The 21886-nt window shown below is 70.7% G+C and overlaps 2 protein-coding genes across 2 annotated transcripts; both read left to right on the top strand.

Moving 5' to 3' along the window:
• Positions 1-231: 231 nt before the first annotated feature.
• AK1 (adenylate kinase 1) lies at positions 232-6258 on the top strand. The gene is made up of 7 exons (XM_068914794.1): positions 232-440; positions 2018-2060; positions 4448-4483; positions 4848-5011; positions 5256-5372; positions 5513-5704; positions 6002-6258. The coding sequence occupies exons 2-7, from the start codon at positions 2051-2053 to the stop codon at positions 6065-6067; spliced, it is 585 nt and encodes a 194-aa protein (XP_068770895.1). The 5' UTR covers positions 232-440; positions 2018-2050; the 3' UTR covers positions 6068-6258.
• A 2230-nt stretch (positions 6259-8488) lies between these two features.
• ENG (endoglin) lies at positions 8489-21723 on the top strand. Its single transcript, XM_068915354.1, has 15 exons — positions 8489-8615; positions 13796-13953; positions 16617-16751; positions 17706-17871; positions 18107-18263; positions 18419-18551; positions 19132-19306; positions 19405-19547; positions 19682-19819; positions 19932-19976; positions 20063-20173; positions 20255-20500; positions 20642-20705; positions 20823-20924; positions 21524-21723. Exons 1-15 carry the CDS (start codon positions 8489-8491, stop codon positions 21640-21642), a joined length of 2019 nt encoding a protein of 672 aa, XP_068771455.1. The 3' UTR covers positions 21643-21723.
• Positions 21724-21886: the final 163 nt, after the last annotated feature.

Below are 21886 nucleotides of genomic sequence, written 5' to 3'. Positions count from 1 at the left end.
GCCATGCTTTGGGGTTCAGGACAGCGTCCCGGCAAAGAGAGCGCTTCGGGGCCAAGCCGAGGAGGAGCGGGGCGATTGCCCCCGTTCAGTGGGGGCGACGATGCTGGCGGGGGGGGGGGGCACCAGGGCCCCAGCGGGCGGCAGGACGCGGCGCGCTGTGTCGGGGCACCCGCCGGACGCTCCTCTCCCCCCCGGCCCGGCCGCGGTCATTGCTATGCAGCGCGCGTCCCGGGAGTCGGGTGTCTGCTGCCCGCGCGGCGGCGGCGGCGAGAGATTCCCCCTCCCGGCATGCACCGCGATGGCAGCGTTGCATATATATATATATATATTTATATATAGCGGTAAAAATAGCCAGGCGGGACATGCAGGACAGGCGGCTGCGGCGAGCGGGACGCGCTGCTCGCTGAGCCCCCGGCGCCGCTCCAGCCCAGCACCCAGAGGTCAGTGGCGAGGCGGCGGGGCCGGGGGCCGCGGCGGCCACCCGCCTGCCCCGGCCCCCCCGCTGCCCCGCGGCCCCCGTGCCCCTGCCCTCCGCTGGGCGCCGTGGGGCTGGGGGCTGGGGGGGGGGGACGCCGCTCAGGGCTGGCCACCGCCGCCGCTCCGGCCCCGCCGCGCTGCCGGCCCCGCTCCGGCCGGCCGACTCCCCCCCCCCCAACATAATCCCGGCATGGCGGCGCGTTGTTGCTGCCGCGCGTCGAGCGTTTTCTCCGGCTGCTGCTCGCCGGCTCCTTGCACGCCCCCCACCCCGGGGTGGTTGGTTTTGGGGGGGGGGGGTGGCTGCCCTCTGGCCTAGCCTGGGGCCCAGGTGCCCGTGACCTTGGGGAGGTCACCTGAGCATCCGTGCCTCAGTTTCCCCCCCCTGCTCCGTGCATGAGGGCTCCTGCCCCCTCCCGCCCCCCACCCCGGGCCAGGGCAGGGGGGAACCGCTTCCTCCACCGTGACTTAGTGGGGGGAGGCAGCGCGGGCTGGGGTCCCCGCAGGGCTGGCACGCACCCAGCGTGGCACCCCGTCCCCTCGGCCCCGGCGGCGCCCCAGCCCGGGCGCTCCTGGGGGCCGCCCCGTGCGCCGGGGGGGGGGGGCGAGGGGGCGAGGGGCTGGGGCTGAGCTGGCCGGCCCCGCGCCTCGGGGCTGGGGCCGAGTTTGCTGGGAGCACCCACGGGCGCGTTGCGGCCCGGCCAGCGCCTCGGGGCCGGCGACGTGACCCGGCCGACATTTAGGCCCGGCCAAACTTAGCCACCTGCCCTTGGCGGGCTGTAACGCGGCCGGCGGCGGCGGTGGCGGCGGTGACAGTGGGTCGGTGGCCGGCGGGCTGCCGCCCCGGTGCCGCCCGTTTGCTCTGGGGCCGGTCGGGCCGGTTCGGGGAGGCCGGGTGCCGCAGGGCTGGGCGGGGGGGACGCCGGCCGAAGCCCGGCCATGGCGGCGGGGCGCAAGGGAGGCGGCGAGCCGGCCCGCGGCAGCTAGGTCCCATCCTTCCCCCCCCCTCCCCAAACAATCAAAAATAAGCAGGTGCCCAGCCCGGAGGGAGCCAGAGCGGGACGGCGCGGGCGCTGCCGGCGTCGCTCGTGGACCTTGTGCCGCGCGGGGACACACCGCGCGCGGGGCCCGGCCGAATTTGGCTGCTGCCCGGGGAAGGAGCTGCTTGGCGGAGCGCGTCAGCGGGGCGGGAGGGCCGCGGCGGCAGAGCCGGCCCGGGGACGCCCTCGCCGTGGGGCGAGCCCCGGTGCCGCCGGCGGGGAGGCAGGTAGGCGACGGGGCCGGGGGCTCGGTGGCCTGAGGGGGCCGCCGTCCCGTGCAGCCGCCGCTCCGGCAGCCGCGAAGCGCGGCCGGCCTGGCGCCTCTCCTCGATATTTCAGGAGCCGAGCGGCGGCGGGCGAGCGATGCCCGGGGTGGAGCCAGCTCCTCGGGCGGCTCTGCGGGGTGTCCCGGGGGAGGCCGGGCCGTCATCTCGGCGACGTCCCCGCCGGGCACCCGCCGGGCCGGGCCGCTCACGCCGCCTCCCTCCTTCCTTCCCTCGCAGCCTGAAGCTCTCCGTCGCCCGGAGCGCGGCAGCATGTCGGCAGGTGAGCGGGGCCCGCGCCGCCATCCTCCCCCCCCGGCGCCCCTCCGGCCCCCCACGTCCCTCGGCCGCCTCCTTGGCTCCCGGCCAGCCCCAAGGATCGCCGGCTGCCGGAGGAGCTGAAATTTCAGAAGCCTGTAACCGAGACGGGGCAGAGCGGGGCCAAGGCGCCTCCGCCTTATTTTTAGCTCTCCTCCCTCGGCCGGGCATTGCCCCCGTGCCGCAGCTGGCCGGGCCCTGCGAGGTGGGAAAGGGCCGCTCCGGCGGTGGGGTGCTGCAGCGGTGGGGTGCTGTGGCGGTGGGATGCTGTGGCGGTGGGGTGCTGTGGCGGTGGGATGCTGTGGCAGTGGGGTGCTGTGGCGGTGGGGGTCTCCAGTGGTGGGATGCTGTGGCGGTGGGATGCTGCGGCAGTGGGGTGCTCCAGCAGTGGGGTGCTGTGGCGATGGGATGCTGTGGCGGTGGGGTGCTGTGGCAGTGGGGGTCTCCGGCGGTGGGGTGCTGTGGCGGTGGGGTGCTGTGGCAGTGGGATGCTGTGGCAGTGGGGTGCTGTGGCGGTGGGGTGCTGTGGCAGTGGGGGTCTCCGGTGGTGGGGTGCTGTGGCAGTGGGGTGCTGTGGCGGTGGGGGTCTCCAGTGGTGGGATGCTGTGGCGGTGGGGTGCTGTGGCGGTGGGATGCTGTGGCAGTGGGCGTCTCCGGTGGTGGGGTGCTGTGGCAGTGGGGTGCTGTGGCGGTGGGGGTCTCCAGTGGTGGGATGCTGTGGCGGTGGGGTGCTGTGGCGGTGGGGTGCTGTGGCGGTGGGGGTCTCCAGTGGTGGGGTGCTGTGGCGGTGGGGTGCTGTGGCGGTGGGAGTCTCCGGTGGTGGGATGCTGTGGCGGTGGGGTGCTGTGGCGGTGGGGTGCTGTGGCGGTGGGAGTCTCCAGTGGTGGGGTGCTGTGGCAGTGGGATGCTGTGGCGGTGGGATGCTGCGGCATTGGGGTGCTCCAGCAGTGGGGTGCTGTGGCGATGGGATGCTGTGGCGGTGGGGTGCTGTGGCGGTGGGGTGCTGTGGCGGTGGGGGTCTCCGGTGGTGGGGTGCTGTGGCGGTGGGGTGCTGTGGCGGTGGGGTGCTGTGACAGTGGGATGCTGTGGCGGTGGGGGTCTCCGGTGGTGGGGTGCTGTGGCGGTGGGGTGCTGTGGCGGTGGGGGTCTCCGGCGGTGGGGTGCTGTGGCGGTGGGGTGCTGTGGCGGTGGGGTGCTGTGACAGTGGGATGCTGTGGCGGTGGGGGTCTCCGGTGGTGGGGTGCTGTGGCGGTGGGGTGCTGTGGCGGTGGGGTGCTGTGGCGGTGGGGGTCTCTGGCGGTGGGGTGCTGTGGCGGTGGGGTGCTGTGGCGGTGGGATGCTGTGGCGGTGGGGGTCTCCAGTGGTGGGATGCTGTGGCGGTGGGGTGCTGCGGCAGTGGGATGCTCTGATGGTGGGGGACGCCGGCGGTGGAGAACTCCAGTGGTTGGGGACTCCGGCAGTGGGCTGCTCCAGTGGTGGGATGCTGTGGTGGTGGGGTGCTCCAGTGGTGCTCCATTGGTGGGCTGCTCCGGCGGTGGGGTGTTCCGGCGGTGGGATGTTCCGGCGGTGGGGTGTTCCGGCGGTGGGGTGTTCCGGCGGTGGGATGTTCCGGCGGTGGGGTGTTCTGGCGGTGGGGTGTTCCGGCGGTGGGATGTTCCGGCAGTGGGGTGTTCCGGCGGTGGGGTGTTCTGGCGGCGGGGTGTTCCAGCATTGAGGTGCTCTGGCGGTGTGGTGCTCCAGCGGTGGGGGACTCCAGCAGTGGGCTGCTCTGGTGGTGGGCTGCTCTGGCAGTGGGATGCTGTGCCAGTGGGGTGCTCCAGCAGCAGGGGCAGGGCTGTTAGTGCTCCCCATCCCGTCCCCATCCACGTATGCGCCACCAGGCCCGCAGGCCAATTTTTAGGACACTCAGGGATCAGGGAGGCGCTGGAGGCAGCGTGCCAGCTCGTGCCGTGCCGTGCCGAGCCGAGCGGGCCGCAGCCCCGGGCAGGGCGGCCTCGGAAAGCCCTTGGCACGAAGCCGCCACCGGCAACCATCTCCAGGGCACCGCGCGCCCCGGCGCCGGCGGGATTCCACCTCGGCTCGGCCGCCGGGAGCGCCGCCGGGGCCGGGGCCGCAGGCCGGGTGCCATGGGGGCCGCGTGCTCGTGCTTGGGCAGCTCGGCTGCTCAGGCTGGCCGAGGTGACGGGGACGAGAGGGGCGCGCGGGTGCTTCCCGCCGCGCTTTCTCCCACGGCGGGTTGGGGCCGGCCCCACCATGCCGGGGGGCGCCTGCCGGGGGGTTCAGCAGCTCACTCGCCGCCGTCCAGGCTTCTGCTTGGCTGAGTCTGGTTTTTTCTATTTTCTTTTCCCCCAGAAAAACTCAAGCATCACAAAATCATCTTCGTGGTGGGTAAGTAAGTCGGCCGCTGCGGGGAGCGAGGCCGACTGCAGAGCCCCATTCTCCCGCGCCTCGCCGGGGCAATTTCGGGGCCCAGGGGAGCAGCCGGCTTTGCAGGACGTGCTTGAAAATTTGGGACCTGTAGAAACCACCGGCTGCCTCCGGGGCAGCTGCAGCACTCCCAGCTCGGCTCCTCGGGGTGACAGCGGCTGGGACGCCATGGGGTGGGGACACTCCGGGTGCCAGTGTGGGGCTTGGGGACCTCATCTCACTGGCTGCCAGATGCTCCCTGTGGGTCTGCAGTGCTTTTTGGGCCCCCCCCCCAGCTCTTTCCCCCTGGGCTGGGATGTGAACGGGGCCCTGCTGTGACTTGCAGGCGGCCCCGGCTCAGGGAAGGGGACCCAGTGCGAGAAGATCGTGCAGAAGTATGGATACACCCACCTCTCCACCGGAGACCTGCTGCGCGCTGAGGTCAGCTCCGGCTCCGAGCGGGGCAAGAAGCTGAAGGCCATCATGGAGAAAGGCGAGCTGGTGCCCCTGGTGAGCCTGCGCGCCGGAGGAGCCCGCCGGGACACCCCGAACCGCAGGGGCGGGCACTGGTGGTGGGAGTGCTGGTCAGGGGGGACCGTGGTGATGCCGGTGATGGTCAGCATGTGTCCAGGGGAGGCCTTGGTCCCCCGCCACCCCAGAGCCCTGGGCTAGCAGCCGGGATCAGGGGGTGCCGGGTGATGGGGAGCGGATACATCACCCCCTCACCTCTTGTCCCCTCCTCCCCGGCTCCCAGGAGACGGTGCTGGACATGCTGCGGGACGCCATGGTGGCCAAAGCGGATGTGTCCAAGGGCTTCCTGATCGACGGCTACCCCCGCGAGGTGAAGCAAGGACAGGAGTTCGAGAAGAAGGTGAGGGGCTGGGGACGGGCCCTGCTTGCGGAGACACCACCGCAGACCCGCGCGGAGGGAGATGCAGGACAGGCTGGGGACATCCATGCCCACATCCCAGCCGCCTCCCCTGGTGACAGCTGCGTCCTCCCCGCCCGTAGATCGCCGCCCCGACGCTGCTGCTCTACGTGGACGCGGGGAAGGAGACGATGGTCAAGCGGTTGCTGAAGCGGGGCGAGACCAGCGGCCGGGTGGATGACAATGAGGAGACCATCAAGAAGCGCCTGGAGACGTACTACAAGGCCACGGAACCCGTCATCGCCTTCTACAAGAGCAGGGGCATCGTCCGCCAGGTGAGCGGGGCCCGGGGTGCCGTGGCGGGGACGGGACCCCTCGTCACCCCACAGCTGGGCTCCCCACCTCCTTTAGGTGGTCCCCCACTGCCATGTGCCCCTTGACCAGGGCCAGCAGCATCCCGGCGCCAAGACATCCTTCGGGAGATGTCCGTGCCGCCCCGTTGCCTTAACTATGCCCTAGCTGTCCCTAAGCTGAAATGTGTCCCCAAAAGAGCCACCTCCTCCGTGGGAGGCTCCCGGGGGGCCGGGCGCCGAGGCGTCCCCGAGCCTGACACTGCTGTCCCGCTCGCGCAGCTCAACGCCGAGGGCACCGTGGAGGAGGTTTTCCAGCAGGTCTGCTCCCACCTGGACGCCCTGTAGGCGAGCCCCGGGGCCAGGCTCGCCGCGCCGGCCCGGCCCGCCGCCCCACACGCGCACGCACTCCGGCTCCGCGGCAGAGACAGCGGAAGCGGCTTTATCCTGTTTTCGTGGACAGAGCCGCGCGGAGGAAATTTCAAGGACATTGTGTTTGGCTCTTTCCCGTCTCTCCCCAGTAAAGTTCACTTTAATGAGCCCAGACTTTATCTTTTTTCTTCTGCCGCAGGAAATGAGTTTTTCTTTCCAGAAATTTTTTTATCCCCCCCCCTTCCCTCCGCACACCCCTTTCTGAGGCTGATTAAGGGCAGGAAACGGGCTGTTTATCCCGCCCGGTGGCATCGCGGCCGGGGGGAGCGGGATGCTGCGCTCGGAGGAAGGGAGGGGAGCATCCCGGCTGCATCGGCCGAGCCCCGGGGCTGCGGGGGGCCCGCGGCCGCCTCCTTGCAGCCAAACCCCCTCGCCGAGACCCGTCCCGCTGCCGGGGCTGAGGGAGCCAGGTTCAGGCCAATGCCACGGGCTGTGGCCGGGCGTCCCGGGTGCCCCAGCGTGTGCCAGCCCCCCCTCCACCCCGCTGCTCCCGGGGACGGGGACGGGGATTTCCACCACTTTCAACACTGCTGGCTCCAGCCCGCGCCTCGGCCTCGACACTCCCTTGCATCGTGCTGTCGGGAGCTTTTTAGGGGAACCGGGGCTGTGCTCTGGGTGCCCTGACCCACGGAGAGAGTTCGGGGGGGGCCGACGTGGGAGACGGAGGGGGCGTTTCGGTCGCGGGCTGTCGGCCGCATCAGGGTGCAATGCCGGTGGCGCGGCTGCAGCAGGGCTCCGGGGCCAGGGGGTTTGCCCGGATGCTCTGCCGGCAGGCGGTTTTCCCGGACGCGGCGCGGGGCTGCTGCCTGCCAGGTTACGGCGAGGGCAGGAGGCGGCAGAGCCGTGACCTCGGCCTGCCCCTGGCACCGCTCGCTTTCGGGCTGCTGTAAATCAGGCGACGAGCAAAGCGAAGGTCAGGAGAAAGGAGGCTGTTTGGAGGCAGCCGAAGCTGCTGAGACGGTGTCGAGGAAGGAAACGAGTGGGGGGGCAAAAAAAAATAAAAGTCATAAAGTTAAAAACGAGCCCCGTCAGGCTCGTACAGCGGCCGGGGGGGCGAAGGAGCCTGGCTCGAAACGGGGACGGCCACAGGGCCACCACGAGCAAGGGGGTTTGAGGGGGGGCCCACCGCAGGCTGGGCCATGGGGAGCGACCCCTCTCCCTTGCGCCTCCATCCCGTTTTTGTGGCCTCGGGCCAGGCGCGAGCGTGCCTCAGTTTCCCAAGTGAGCGAGCGGGGATGGAGCTGCCGGGCGCTGGGGCCGGGAGAGGGGGCAGCAGGCACCCCGGCCCCAGCAGCCTTCGGCTGGTCACCGGCCCCGGCTGAGCACCCGTCCCCGCGGTCCCCAGGAGATGGCAGTGCTCTGTCACGGGAGACATCTGCCTGCTCACCTCACCGTCGGGGACACGTCCCAGGGGACATCCCGCCAGGCCGGGACAGGCCTTGCCGTCCATCTCCCAGAGGGGCGGCTGGGGATGGAGCGAAGCAGGGGCTGCACCGGGTCCCTCGTCGGGGGGCAGCTCCGGAGGGGCTCAAGCCTGGCTGCCCAGCACCGTCCCCCTCCTCGCCAGGCGCATGGGGAGTGGGGTGGTGACAGTCCCCATCCTGCCCGAGCCCCCAGGCCGGCCCTGAGCTGCATGTGGGGCTGCATTTTGGGGGGGGGGGGGGGGAGCATCCTGCCAGGCAGGTGGGTGCCCCTGCCCGTCTGCAGAGCCGGCCGCGCTCGGAGGTCCCCGGGGGGGTCTCGCCGGGTGCCCCGGGGTCCTCGCAGCCGCTCAGCGCTGCCCCGCACCAGCACCCGCAAGTATGGGGAAACTGAGGCACGGCGCTTGGGCCCCCCCCCGGCTGGGGTTGGGGGGAGGGGGGTCCCATCGGGCAACACACCCCCTCCCACCCCAAAATCCATAGGAGACAGCCAGCGCATCCGGCGGGGCAGCACCCCCGGGGGCAGCGCAGCCCTCGGCTGCCCGCCGGCCCTCCCCGACCTCCCGGCAAGGCTCCAGGCCGCTGCGAAGCGGCATTTCCTCCCCGCTCTTGGCAGGCGCTCGGCTCGGCGGACCCTCCTCTAAAGGGAGTTGATTTCCTGCCGCCGCAGGTCATCAGCCCGAGCGCGGCGCCGGGCTCGCACACTCGGGCGCTGCCGCGGCTTCCCCGGCGCGGCCCGGCCCCACCGCCGGCCCCGGCCCGCCACCGCCGCCACCGGGCGCCGTCGAGGCTGGAGCGGCGAAAGCTGCCCGGCTGCCTCCGCCTGCGCCTCCCCGGCCCGCCGCCGAGCCCCGCCGGCCAGCCCTCGGCCCCTCCGGACACGGGCTAAGGGCAGCGCAGCGCCCGGGCAGGCAGCATGGGCGCCCCGAGGCGCCGCGTCGCCCCGCTGCCGCCGCCGCCGCCGCTGCCGCCGCCGCCGCTGCTGCCGCTGCTGCCGCCGCTGCTGCTGCTGCTGCTGCTGCGCTGCGCGCCCGGCCGCGCCGGTGAGTGCTGCCGCGGGCCGGGCCGGGGTGCTGCCGCCCGCCGTCGCCTGCCCCAGTGTGTCCTCGGGAACCCCCCACCCCGCTTCCCTGGGGTGCTGCCGCCGGGGTGGCTTGGCTGGGGGCGCTCCCGGCCAACCCCCCCATGCCCCCTCGCACCCCCCCCGCCGCCACCGGGCCGATTCGGCCCATACCCCCCCACCCCACCCCACCCCACCCCACCCCGCGGTGGGTGCGAGGTCGCGGGCGAGCAGGGCCTCCGCGAGGTCCCGGCGTTTCGGGGACTGCTCGGGAAATCTGTGCCGCCGAGAGCCGGAGTCGCGCGGCGGAAACGGCGCTGTACCACGCCGGGAATAGGAGGGAGGCAGGCAGAAAGCGGCCAGCGCGGTGCCCCCCGGCCCCCCCGGCCCCCTGTCCCCACCGCAGGGCCGCGGCGAAACGGGGAATGGCAACCCGGGAAGCCGCCCTCGCCGCTCCGCCTCGCCGGCGAACGGCGACGCTCGGGCCACGTCCCAGCTGCGTTTCGTCACGCTAGGAAAAATAAACCCCGCTCCGGCTGCAAATTCGTGCTGGCCCTGCCGCGGGGGAGCTGCCGGCCCCGGGAGACCCGGGAGGGGAGACGGCGCCCAGGCGCGGGCTGCGTCGGCGGGCGTCGAGGTGCCGCCGCCGCCGCAGCCGCCTCGCCGAGCGCGGAGGCACCGGGGCGCCTTCGTGACCTGCCCGGCACCGCAAGGCGGGCGCCGAAAGCGGGAGCCGAGGGAGGAGGAGTGATCTGGAAACCCCCGTGGTTGCAGGCGGCCGTAGGGCTGGGGGCTTTTCCGCCCTCTTAGCAAGCGGCTGGGGCAGAGCCAAAGCCCCCCGCGGTGCGCCCCGGTCCCACGACCCCGGTGGCGGCGCGGGGCGGGGGACGGGGTGGCAGTGCCCCCGCCGGCGGGCAGGGAGTGCGGGGCCGGCGGTGGGAAGGGAGCAGCAGCCGGGGCCGGCGGGAGCAGCGTCCCCGGCACGGCGAGCTCCCTCGGGGGGCCGGGCGCCGGGCTGGGGTCGGGCCCCGGCTGTGACATCCCCGCTGCCCTGCTCAGCCCGCTGTCCCTGCCGGCTGCAAGCCCCAGGAAGGGCCAATTGTCGGCCCATAGCAGGGCCATACGGCCCCTGTCCCACGTAGCTGTGCCGCACGGGCCCCACCATACGTAGCTGTGCCATGCAACCCCATCCTATGTAGTTCTGCTGTAAAGTCCTTGTCCTACGTGGCTGTGCCATATGGTCCCTGTCCTACCTAGCAGGGCCATACAGTCCTTGTCCTACGTAGCTGTGCCGTGTGGTCCCTGTCCTACATAGCTGGGCCATACGGTCCTTGTCGTACATAGCTGGGCCATACGGTCCTTGTCCTACGTATCTGTGCCGTGTAGTCCCTGTCCTACATAGCTGGGCCATACAGTCCTTGTCCTACGTAGCTGTGCCGTGTGGTCCCTGTCCTATGTAGCTGTGCTGTGTGGTCCCTGTCCTACATAGCTGGGCCATACGGTCCCTGTCCTATGTATCTGTGCCATATGATCCTTGTCCTACGTAGCTGGGCCATGCAGTTCCTGTCCTACGTAGCTGGGCTGTGTGGTCCTTGTCCTATGTAGCTGGGCCATACAGTCCTTGTCCTATGTAGCTGGGCCATGCAGTCCCTGTCCTACGTAGCTGGGCCATGCAGTCCCTGTCCTACGTAGCTGGGCCATGCAGTCCCTGTCCTATGTAGCTGGGCCATGTGGTCCCTGTCCTATGTAGCTGTGCTGTGTGGTCCCTGTCCTACGTAGCAGGGCCATACAGTCCTTGTCCTACGTAGCTGGGCCATACGGTCCCTGTCCTACGTAGCTGTGCCGTGTGGTCCCTGTCCTATGTAGCTGTGCTCATGGTCACTGTCCTATGTAGCTGGGCCATACGGTCCTTGTCCTATGTAGCTGTGCCATATGGTCCCTGTCCTACGTAGCTGGGCCATACGATCCTTGTCCTACGTAGCTGTGCCATATGGTCCCTGTCGTACATAGCTGGGCCATATGGTCCTTGTCCTACGTAGCTGTGCCGTGTGGTCCCTGTCCTACATAGCTGGGCCATACAGTCCCTGTCCTATGTAGCTGGGCCGTACGGTCCTTGTCCTATGTAGCTGTTCCGTATGGTCCCTGTCCTATGTAGCTGGGCCGTACGGTCCTTGTCCTATGTAGCTGTTCCGTATGGTCCCTGTCCTATGTAGCTGGGCCGTACGGTCCTTGTCCTATGTAGCTGTTCCGTATGGTCCCTGTCCTATGTAGCTGGGCCGTACGGTCCTTGTCCTATGTAGCTGTTCCGTATGGTCCCTGTCCTACGTAGCTGGGCCATACAGTCCTTGTCCTACATAGCTGGGCCATACGGTCCTTGTCCTATGTAGCTGTGCCGTGTGGTCCCTGTGCTATGTAGCTGTGCCATATGGTCTCTGTCCTACGTAGCTGGGCCATGCAGTCCCTGTCCTACATAGTGGGGCCATATGGTCCTTGTCCTATGTAGCTGTGCCGTGTGGTCCCTGTGCTATGTAGCTGTGCCATATGGTCTCTGTCCTACGTAGCTGGGCCATGCAGTCCCTGTCCTACATAGTGGGGCCATATGGTCCTTGTCCTACGTAGCTGTGCCGTGTGGTCCCTGTCCTATGTAGCTGCGCTGTGCGGTCACTGTCCTAGGTAGCTGGGCCATGCAGTCCCTGTAGTCCCTATGTAGTCGTGCCCCATCCTACATAGCTGTGCCTACTGACCCTGTCCTACGTAGCTTTGCCATATGGGCCCTGTCCTATGTGGCTGTGCCATGCAGTCCCTATCCTATGCAGCTGGGCCATACAAGTGCCTATGCTACATAACAGAGCCATACAGGCTCTGTCCTGCATAGCTGTGCCATATGGTCCCTCTCGAATGTAGCCGTGCCATGCCGTCCCTGTCCATATGACCCCATGCTACACAGCTGCACCACACAGTCCCCATGTTATGTGACCGTGCCACGTGGCACAGAGCTGTGCCATGTGCAGCCTGGCTGTTGCCTTTGCCCATCTCCCCCCACCAGGAAGCCTCAGCGCTGGGGAGCCCCAGCCGGGGAATTTGGCAGTAGGCGGCGGGTTTCGGGCAGCCCGCCGCGCGCTCGCCCCGACGGCCCTCCTGCGCGGGCAGCAGGCAGGGGTCCGCGGCGCTGCCCCAGGGCTTCGTGCTCTTGGTCCGCCCGCCCGGCGTCTCCCCTCTGCCCATCGCGGTCGTCCCTCCGAAACCGAAGCTCTGGGTGACGCGGAGGGGACGGGGCCGCTGGGACGTGGCCAACCCCAGCCCCAAAGCGCGGGAACCCCAGCGAGGGGTTTCCCACTGGCAGAGTATTTCCCCCCCGTAGTGAAGGAGCTCTCCACGTCGCAGTCTCCCCGGCTGCAAATATGGCCAGGGATCCCCGACAGCCACGCGGGATCAGCCGGAAACCCCGGTCCCGGGCGGGCGCACGCCGGTGACGGCACGTCTGGCTGCTTGGTGAGCGCCCCAACGCTGACTTCGCGCAGGACAGCGCCAGCTCCGGCACGGGGTGACAAACCCACCCCCAGTTTGCAGCGCTCGGTGGCTCAGCTGTGCCGACACGGGGCGCTGGGCTGAGGCCTGCCAGCTCGTGTCACGAGTGCCCGTGCGGCGCTGCTACAGGACTCCGGGCCCCGCTGGCAGGCAGCCGGTGCCAGCGCTGCGCTTGCCTGGCCCGCAGGGCATCCTGCGCCGCCGGAGCTGGCCCCGGGCGCCCGCCCCGGCGCGCCACCCCGGCCGCGCGCCGCCCGGCCCTGCGCCCCACGGGCATTGTTCTGCCTCCCCTTTGTTTGCTCGGGGGCTCTTTGATCTGCTCGCAAAAAAACAGGAATTGCCCCCCCCCACCCCGGCGCCTGGGCCCCGTCCCGCCAGCCCCACATCCCCGCGCCGCCGGGGAGACGCGGCCGGGACCTTCCCAGGTCCCTATTCTCGTCTGGGCAGCAGCGAGGGAGGGAAGGAGACTGGGAAAAAATAATGTGGATTTTCTTTCTTCCTTTTTTTTTTTTTTTTTCCCCTCAAGTACAAAAATAAACGCGCCCTTATCTGATTGACCCCGGGGCGCTAGGCTGGGCCCAGCTGAGCGCTGTTATCTGATCATTTCATAATGCTGGAGACGGGCTGCTTTCCCCGGGGACGGGGCTGCCGGCGGGACGGGGACGGGGACGCCGGGCACGACGGACGGGGACGGTGCCCCAGGGCCCTCTGCCAGCGCGCGGGCCAGGGGCGAGCCCCGGCCGCCGTGTCCCGCGGGAGGTGTGACGAGTTGTGGCCGCTCCGCACGGCTCATGCTGCCGCTGGCCAACGGGGTTGGGGTCGGGGGGGGGACGCAGGGGTCCCCGGTGCCCCCGGCGCTGCCCGGCCGCCCCGCTGGGGCAGCAGCGGAGGGGAAGAGGCACGCTGCCTGCGGCGCCCAGATAAGCCGCTGTTTATCTTCCTCCCGATGCCGCCGGCCGCGCGGTCGGTCTCGGCTGAGCGGGAGGAAGCGCGGGACAATAAGCGGGCAAGAGGCAGCGTCAGCGAGGAGACCTGCGGCCCGACCCGGCCGCAGAGGAGCGGCCCCGCTCTGCCCGGCCCGCGCCGCGGCTAGGACGGCGCCGGCAGGTACGGCGGCGGCGGCGGTGGCATCGCCCGGCAGCGTCGCCCGCCCGACCTGCTGCTGCCCGGCGCCCCTCGGGGGCCGCCCGGCGCGGCGGTGTCACCGCCTGCCACCGGCCTCGCGCCTCGGCGGGCCGCAAAGGGGACGGTGGTGCCGCTCAGACACCCGCCCGGCCTCTCCCGATTTGCGGCGGCGCGGAGGCGGGGGGGGGCGCGCGGGGCAGGGGAGCTGCCGATTGCTCGGGGACGGCGGAGCGTGAGGTTTGACACGAGGCGGTGCCGAGCGGGGACAGCGGATTTTTTCCAGACCGGATTCGAGGTTCATTAGCGCGTGGTCCCGCCGGGAGCCGGGGAGGGGGGGGGCACCACCGGCCTCCCGACACCTCTGCGGAAACGGCGAGAAAGTTCCCCAAGCAGCTGCGATGCTCCGGCGGCGTCTCCAATTTGGCACCCCGCGTCCCAGCCCCTCCGCGTCCCCCCCATCCCAAGCCCGCCGCGCTGGCACGTAGTGACGGGTGCTTGTTTTCCCCGCAGAGCCCGGGAGAGCGGCGGGCTGCGACCTGCAGCCGCTGGCGGCGGAGCCGCTCGTCGCCCTGTCCTACGCCACGGGCACCGTGCCCAGGGGCTGCAGCAGCAGCAGCTCGCTGAAGACGCCGCAGGAGGTGCACGTGCTCAGCGCCAAGGCGTCCAAGGTGAGCGCGCGGCGCTCGGGATGCATCACCCCCCCCCCGTCCCCTTCCCCTCGCCCCGGTCCTACGGGGACGGGCCAGCCCGGGCTCTTCGCATCGCGCCCGGACGCGGCGCCGTCCGACCCAGCTGTCAAAACTGCAGCCGTTTCCTCTAAACGAGGAGCAGCGCGGCAAAACGGAGTGACCTTTTCCGTAATGTTTTTACCTTGCGCCGCGGCGCTTCCCCTCCCAGCTGGAGCTCGGCGGGGGGTGGGAAGGCGGGGGGGGGGGGGCGGCTTGGCGCTCCAGCAGGGGATTTAACTTTTTCGAGGCCACTTTTCCATCGGGCCACGCTGCGGGGCCCGTCCCCCGCCCTGGGCACCGCGGGAAGCCCCGCCGGCAGGGCTCAGAGCCGGGGCGACAGCCGTCGGAGGCGCGCCGGGTGCTTCCCGCGGAGCCGCCTCTGCCCGGAGCCGGTCCCTCCGCGGCGTCGCCTCCCGGCACCCCCGGGGCTCGGCCTCTGCCCGGCGCCCAGGCGCAGCCTCTCCACGCGCTCCCCGGGTAACCGGCCTCTTCTTCTTCTCTCGCACCATTTTTCCCCGTTTGGCCCTGTCTTGTGATTTTTTTTTTACCGATTTCCTCCTCCCTGTCCCCAGGGAAGGGGTTTTGCTCCCGGGCCGCTGGTGCAGGCGAAACCTGGGCCGGAGGCAGCGGCGTGTAAATAAGCAGCGGGGTCGGGGTCCCCCCGGGGCGGCCGGGGACAAGGACTGATGTCAGGGCTGTGGCATTCAGACAGCCGGCACCGAGCCCTGCCGCGCGCGGGGGGAGCCGGCCGCGACCAGGCTCCACTTATAGAAGAATTACTGGAAGCCGGTTTCTATAAGCAGATCGCCGTGAAGCGAAAAAAATAATAATTAAAAAATAAAAAAAAGGCCTCACCAGGCTAGGAGAAAACCTCCCTGCGCTCGGCGGGCACGAAACAATGGAGCGCCGCAAAACACGCGGCGGTAAAAATAGCCGCCGGCTCCTCCTCGCGGGCCGCCGGGGCCACCCGGGGTCCCCGGCCACCCACGCAGTGACGTTCGGCCGGGCCGGCCCGAGCGGAGGTGCTGGTGGCCAGCGTGCCAGCCCCGTCCCGCGGCCCGGACAGCTGGGCCACCGCGGGGGCCACAGGCGGGAAGCGTGGAGCCCGCCGGCCCCGCGGGAAAGCGGCCGGGATCGGCGCTGGCGGCCGCCGCGGCGCTCCCTCCCTCCCTCCCTCCGGCCGGCCCAGCTCATTGTTCGGCCCCGGGTAGTTTTCCATGCCCGCCGCCTTGCTCAGCACTTTGCGAGTGGTGATTCAGGCGGCCGTTTCCAAACTTAGCGCCTGGCGCTTCGGCTCCCAGCCCGGATTTCCGGCTCGAGGCGGCTGGGCAGCGACGGCCCCGCCGAGCTGCGTGTGCTGCCGCTGCACCGCGCGGCCTCTCCGTGGCCCTGGCAAAGGCGGCCCCGAGCCCTGCGGGGGTCTCGGGGGCCGGGAGCAGCCGTGCAGTGCTGGCAGGGAGCATGGAAACCTGCAGGGGGGGGCGTGACAGCAGGGATGCTCTGGTCTGGGGATGCCCTTATTCCCGGTGTGGGGATGCTCCGGTCCCTGGTGTGGGGATGTCCCTGTCCGCAGTGTGGGGATACCCCTGTTCCTGATGTGGGGATGCTCCGGTCCCTAGTCTGGGGATGTCCCCGTCCCCGGTATGGGGATACCCCTGTCCTCGGTGTGGAGATGCTCCGGTCCCCAGTGTAGGGATACCCCTGTCCCCGGTATGGGGATGCTCCAGTCCCCTGTGTGGGGATGCTCCTGTCCCCGGTATGGGGATACCCCTGTCCCCGGTATGGGGATGCTCCAGTCCCCTGTGTGGGGATGCTCCTGTCCCCAGTGTGGGGATACCCCTGTCCCCGGTATGGGGATGCTCCAGTCCCCAGTGTGGGGATGCTCCTGTCTCCGATATGGGGATACCCCTGTCCTCGGTGTGGAGATGCTCCAGTCCCCAGTGTAGGGATACCCCAGTCCTCAGTGTGGGGATGCTCCAGTCCCCGGTGTGGGGATGCTCCGGTCCCTGGTGTGGAGATGCTGCAGTCCCCAGTGTGGGGATGCCCCTGTCCCCAGTGTGGGGATGCTGCAGTCCCCGGTGTGGGGGATGCTGCTGTCCTCAGTGTGGGGATACTCCTGTCCCCAGTGTGGGGATGCCCCTGTCCCTGGTGTGGAGATGCCCCTGTCCCCAGTGTGGGGATGCTGCGGTCCCTGGTGTGGAGATGCTGCAGTCCCCAGTGTGGGGATGCCCCTGTCCCCAGTGTGGGGATGCTCTGGTCCCTCATTTGGGTGCAGCTGTGGGAGTTTGCCCCACTCTGGAGCAGGCATACACACCAAAGCAATGTCTCCAGACCTCCTGAAAGGCCAAGCCTAAACCCAGCCACGGCTGCCTCCCGCATGGCTCATTTTTGGGTCCAGCCAGCGGGACACGTCTCCTGCCCCGGTCCCTGCAGCGCTGCCTGCGGGAGCCTCGCTCCAGCTGCTGCTTCGTGCGGCGGCGCCGCAGGCACTCGGTGCGGCCGTGGGGCAGCCAGGAGGTGATGGCGAGGGGGCCTGCGCCTCGCTCCCAGCTGTGCCGCAGCGATAACCCTCTCCTCGTCCCCCCCACCCCCCCCCCGCCCAGGCCTCTGCCTTTACGCTCAAGGTGTCGGTGGTGCCGCGAGCCGGCAGCTGCACGCGGCGAGCGGTGCTCGTCCTCCACTGCGCGAGGTGCTCGGCCACCGTGACCTCGCAGTGCCCGAACCTGCTCGTCCGCACGGTGAGTGCAGCCCCGCCGGGGGCCGGGCTATTTGGGGGGCACCGGTGGGATCCAGGCAGCAGAGCTGGGGTAAAGCACGGGGGCGGGGGGGGGGGTCAGGGTGCTACAAACCCTCCATCGTGTGGGTGCTTTCCTGGTGGGAAAAAAGGCTGGAAAGCCCCTGGGAAGAGGCTGGAAGTGGTGCAATATGGGGCTGATGCAAGCAGCAGCCCTAGAGGCATTCAGGGGTACCCACGGCGGTCCCCTAAAATGCAGGGACGGTCCCCAGTGCCAGGCCGGGGTGGGGGGCACGGACGCTCTCTGCAAAACGGCTGCTCTCCCTGGCCCCGGGAGGCGAGGGGACGGTGGACGCCCGCCTGCCGCTCTCTCCGCCAGCTCGCCGCCCCTCTCCAGGCTCGCGGCGCCCCGGCTCCTCGCCCCGCGGCGGCTGGGGGCCTCGGCGCAGCCGGGCCCGGAGGGGACGAGGGGACGCGCCGGGCTGCTGGCCGCGGATCTGAGCGCGGGGCAGGCTGGGCGGCGAATGACGCACAGCACTTGAAAAAGCTCCCGTTTCCTCCGGCTGCCGGGAGGAAGGTCAGGGATGGGATTTGGCTCCAGTGAGCGGAGCCGGGGCCGGGCGCTTTGTTAGCAAAATAAACCTCCTGCTTTGTTTGCGGCTAATAATAAAGCGAGCCGAGCTCCCCGCGTGCCGCCGGCCTCCCACGCTGCTCCCAGCCCGCGGCCGCCCCAAAATTCCTGCTCATCCCGGTCAGGGGGGGATGCCGAGCCTGCCTTTGCAGGAGGCTGCCCGAGGGCTCCAGAGATACCTGGTTGCTTTGACCTTAAGACAGTGTCCATCGTGCAAGGCAAAAAAAAAAAAAAGCCACGGGCGCTTGCAGGCAGGTTTCCCCGGGTTTAGGGTGGGCTCGGCGGTGGGTCCCGCGCCCCCGGCTCACGTCGCCCCTCGCCTTGCAGAACGCCAGCCTGAGCCCGGCGACCAACGTGTCCTCGCTGGGCCTGGAGCTGCCCGGGGACGCCGGCGAGCAGGAGCTGCTGCAGTGGGCCCGGGGCACCTACGGGGGCATCACGTCCTACAGCGAGCTGCAGGACCCCCACCGGGTCCTCCTGCGCCTGGGTGAAGGTGCGTGGGGACCGGGGGGGGGCGAGCGGGGGGGGAAACGAGCAGCTGGGCTGTTTCTGGTCCCAAACGATGAAAAGCCGCCTCGGTGCAACGCTGTCATCGAGGAAGGGGCTCAAGGGAGCCGACGGCCGGGCATCGCCCGAGCTCGGCCAGCGCGGCATCTCCGTCGTCAGCGCCGGCCAGAGCATCCCCGCTGCGGCTTCGCCACCCGCCAGCCCCGCTCCTTTCCCCGCAGACGGCGGCAGCCCCGAGGAGTGCGTCCCCCAGGAGCGCTTCAACGCCGCGCGGCACCTCGAGGCCGAGGTCTTCTTCCGCGGCCTGAAGGGCTGCTCGAGCGGCGCCGCCGAGAGCACCGGGGCCGCCCACATCCTCCGGCTGCAGCCCGACCCCAGGTAGGAGGCTGCCGGCAGCCCCGCCGGGCAGCTCTCTGCCGGCGGCGCGGGAGGCGGCGGGGTCGGCGGTGTGGGGATGCTCTGGAAGGGGCCGGGGTGGGGGCCAGCGGGGCGGCTCACACCGGGGAGCGGGGGGATGTCTCTTGGTTTCGCAGCTCTGCCATCACGGAGGTGAACCTGTCGCTGAGCTGCGCCGAGAGGGCCAGGAGCAACCTGATCCTCATCCTGCAGAGCCGGACCAACCTCACCTGGTCCCTCTTCGTGAACAACTGCCACATACAGTTCCTGGTACGGCCGGGCTGCACGCGCCTCTCCGGCCGCCACCGCCTCGCGTGTCCCTCCGGGAAGGATGCTGCATGATGCCAAGTGGATGCTTGCAGCAGGGCGGGTGGTAGGATGGGACATGGCAGCACCCGCGGGAGATGGGGCGCAGGGAGGCGGCAGCATCCTGGCTCTGCGTGGGGCCGGCGCAGAGCCCGAGGAGGGTGCGGTGCCGTGGCTGAGCCCTGCGCCACGCGCCCACGTGTCCCCCAGCACTGTGCCGGTAACGCCGGCAGCCCCCCCCCCAGGCCCATTTCTGCTGGAGGTGTCCAGCCCCACGGTGTGGCTGCCCCAGGGAGCACTGGGGGCTCCAGCTGGGTTTCCTCCTCGGTCCCTGCCTCGTCCCGCTCTCCCTCCCCAAACCCTCCCTGCACCAGCTCAGCCCCCCACCTCGGCAGCGATTTCTGCCCTGACGAGCCCTGCAGTGGAGAGGAACCAGACAAAGCCTGCCGTGGGCCAGCTCCAGCCATGGTAGCTACTCATGGCCCCATGCAACCTCGGCGTGGTCCCCGTCCCTCCTGAGTCCCCGCTCCTCCGTCCCCGGCAGGTATCTGGCCCCTACAAGATCATGCCGCTCTCCGAGTTGCTGCTGAACGGGGTGGAGCTGCCGGACACGGAGCAGGGCCTCATCGCCAAGGCCTTCGAGAAGAACTACAGCGTCATCGCCTCCTACTCGGCCATCCCCATCAGCACCCACGTGACCCTGGAGATCCAGGAGCACGGTGAGCCCGCCCGCGCGCCGGCCGGGCTGCGGGGCGGCCCGCTGCCGCGGTCCCCCCCTCCCCGGCTCCGGCTCAGCCCGCCTGTCCCTTGCCCGCAGAGGTGGCCAAGAAGCCCCCCGCGACGCCCGCCCCCACGTCGCCCCCCTCCGACTCGCTGTCCCACATGCTGCTCCTCATGCTCCAGCCCTGGAAGTGCACGGACGACACCATGGAGATCGTCATCGCCCGGTCGCACTTGGAGGTGAGCGGGGCGGCGGCGCGCCATGGCGGTGGGGGCGGCCGGGCGTGGGGGGGGCCGCCGCGAGGACCCGCCAACCGGGGAGCTGGGGCCGGGCCGGAGGCGCTGAGGCGCGCCCCGCCGCTTCCCTCCTCAAGCCCATCAAGGACGTGGTGAACATCACCCTGCGCGACGCCAGCTGCCAGGCGGAGAAAAACGCCACCCACTTCACGCTGAAGACGCCGCTCAGCCACTGCGGCACCTCCCTGGAGAGCCGGGGCCACGCGAAGAACGAGGTGAGCGGCCAGCCCCGCGCCCCCCCACCACCACCACCCCGGGGCCGGCGGCGGGGGCTCGGCGGCCAGCGAGCCCTTGACGCCATCTCCCCACCGCCGCCTTCCCTCGCAGCTCATCCTCAGCCTGTCCAAGGGCTCGTCGCTGCGGAGCGTGCCGGTAAGAGCAGAGAGCGGCCGCGGGCTGCCGGCGCCCGGTGCGGGGAGCCCCCCGCCGGGGCTCAGCCCCCTCGACGCTGCCCGCAGGTGCCCTTCCAGTGCCCGATCCCGCGGGAGCTCTTCCTGCGCCTCTTCGCCACGGCCGCCTTCGAGGCGCCCCAGACGGAGCTGGAGGTCAACAAGGAGGCCTACCTGCAGGTAAGGGGGCGGGCGGGCGGCCAGGGCCGGCCAGGGCGGCCAGGCCCGGCGGCTCAGGGCGCCCCTTCGTGCCGTCCGCAGGCCTCCATGCGCTGGGAGGACTACCCGGCCGAGCTGCAGCTGCAGGAGTGCTGGCTGGCGGCGCCGGGCGCCCCGCCGCTGCTGCTGGTGCTGGCCAACAAGGCGCAGGGCGCCGGCGTGGCCGCCCTCGACGGCCCGCCCAGCAGCCGGGCGAGGAAAGTCTGGCGCTTCCGCTTCACCTACGCCGTGCCCGAGGGAGGCCGCGTGCCCTTCTCCGCCGCCTTCAAGTGCAAAGCCGGCTTGCAGGTCAGCGCCGGCGCCTCGGTTTCCCCCCGCGGCGGTGGCCGGCGGCCCCCTAAGGCTGCTGCCCGCCCCCCCTCCCGGCCCCGGCCCGAACCGCCCCGGGGCTGGGGGGCGGGCGCCGCTCTCACCGCCTCCCCCCCGCAGAACGCCACCATCTTCGAGAAGGTCCTGGAGGTGACGGTGAAGGACGTGTGGCGGCCGCAGAACAGTGAGTCCGGGGCCGGCCGGGCGAAACGCCGAAACGGGAGCGTCGCCGGCGGAGCGGGGTGGGGGGGGTGGGCGCCGCGGTGGGTCCCGGCACCGACGGCGCCCGTCCTCCCCGCAGACCGAGGCCTGGGGCTGGCCGCCGTGCTGGGCATCACCTTCGGAGCCTTCCTCATCGGGGCGCTCCTCACCGCCGCCCTCTGGTACATCTACTCGCACACCCGTGAGTATCCGGGCGAGGGGGACCGGCCGCGCGTCGTCCCCGCCCGGGGAGCCGGTCCCCCCCCCCGCCCCACTCGAATACGCCCCCGCAGCCGGCGAACGCCGCCGGGCCGCCGCGTGGCGTGAGAACGGCCCCGCTCGGTGCATCCCCCGAGGCCGGCTGGGCGCTGGGCTCCCCGCCGCCTCCCGCCCGCTCCCACGCGCCCCCGGCGCATCCCGAGGCGGCGCTTGCCTTTTCCTGCTCTCCGGAAGCTTATCTGCGTCCCGCGCCGGCATCGATAGCCCCACGCCAACAAAACCACGCAGGCCGGCGCCTTATCTGGGGGCCGGCGGGGGCGCGAGGCTGCAGCGCCTCCGCTTTGGCCGGGGAGCGATAGCCCCGCGCCAGGGAAAACACCGCGGCGGGCGCTTATCGGGGCTGCAAAGGGCACGGCCGGGACGAGCCGGCACCGGCCGCCTGGGGTCCTGCCTGGTGCTTGGGGCGGTGAGGGGGGTTATTTATTTATTTTAATTTTTTTCCCCTTCATGGTTTCTTTCTCCCCCCCCCACCCCGCCGCCGGCCCCCTCCCCGGCCCCGCTCTGACTTGCGCCATAATCCAGGTCCCATCTCCAAACTGCAGCCGGTTTCGGCCGCGGCGCCGGCCTCGGAGAGCAGCAGCACCAACCACAGCATCGGCAGCACCCAGAGCACCCCCTGCTCCAGCAGCAGCGTGGCCTGACGGCCGCCGGCCGGGGCGGCCCCCGCCGCCCGCCGCCGCCCGCCGGCCTCCCCCTCGCCCGCCTCCCCGCCGCCCACGGCTGAGCGCCCCGCGGCTTTCGGCAGGACGCCGCCGCCGCTCCCGGCCGCGGGGCTTCGGAGGGGGGGGGCTGCGCTGCCCGCCGCCCTCGCTAAGCCTTCCCCCCCCCCAGCCACTACCACCACCCCAAAAAACTCAGGGGCTCTCGGCTGCCTCCAGCCGCCCC

This window comes from Struthio camelus, chromosome 20, assembly GCF_040807025.1.
Source record: "Struthio camelus isolate bStrCam1 chromosome 20, bStrCam1.hap1, whole genome shotgun sequence".
Lineage (NCBI taxonomy): Eukaryota > Metazoa > Chordata > Aves > Struthioniformes > Struthionidae > Struthio > Struthio camelus.
This window is presented reverse-complemented; position numbering and strand designations above follow the sequence as displayed.

What these genes read in the sequence shown, in the direction of transcription:
- AK1 (XM_068914794.1), top strand. An exon ending in CAAAATCATCTTCGTGGTGG is followed by an intron (nt 4,484 to 4,847) that starts GTAAGTAAGTCG and finishes TGTGACTTGCAG; the next exon opens with GCGGCCCCGGCTCAGGGAAG. An exon ending in GACAGGAGTTCGAGAAGAAG is followed by an intron (nt 5,373 to 5,512) that starts GTGAGGGGCTGG and finishes CCCCGCCCGTAG; the next exon opens with ATCGCCGCCCCGACGCTGCT.
- ENG (XM_068915354.1), top strand. Translation starts at nt 8,489, where the DNA reads ATGGGCGCCCCGAGGCGCCGCGTCGCCCCGCTGCCGCCGCCGCCGCCG. An exon ending in CCTCCTGCGCCTGGGTGAAG is followed by an intron (nt 17,872 to 18,106) that starts GTGCGTGGGGAC and finishes CTTTCCCCGCAG; the next exon opens with ACGGCGGCAGCCCCGAGGAG. An exon ending in CGTGTGGCGGCCGCAGAACA is followed by an intron (nt 20,706 to 20,822) that starts GTGAGTCCGGGG and finishes TCCTCCCCGCAG; the next exon opens with ACCGAGGCCTGGGGCTGGCC.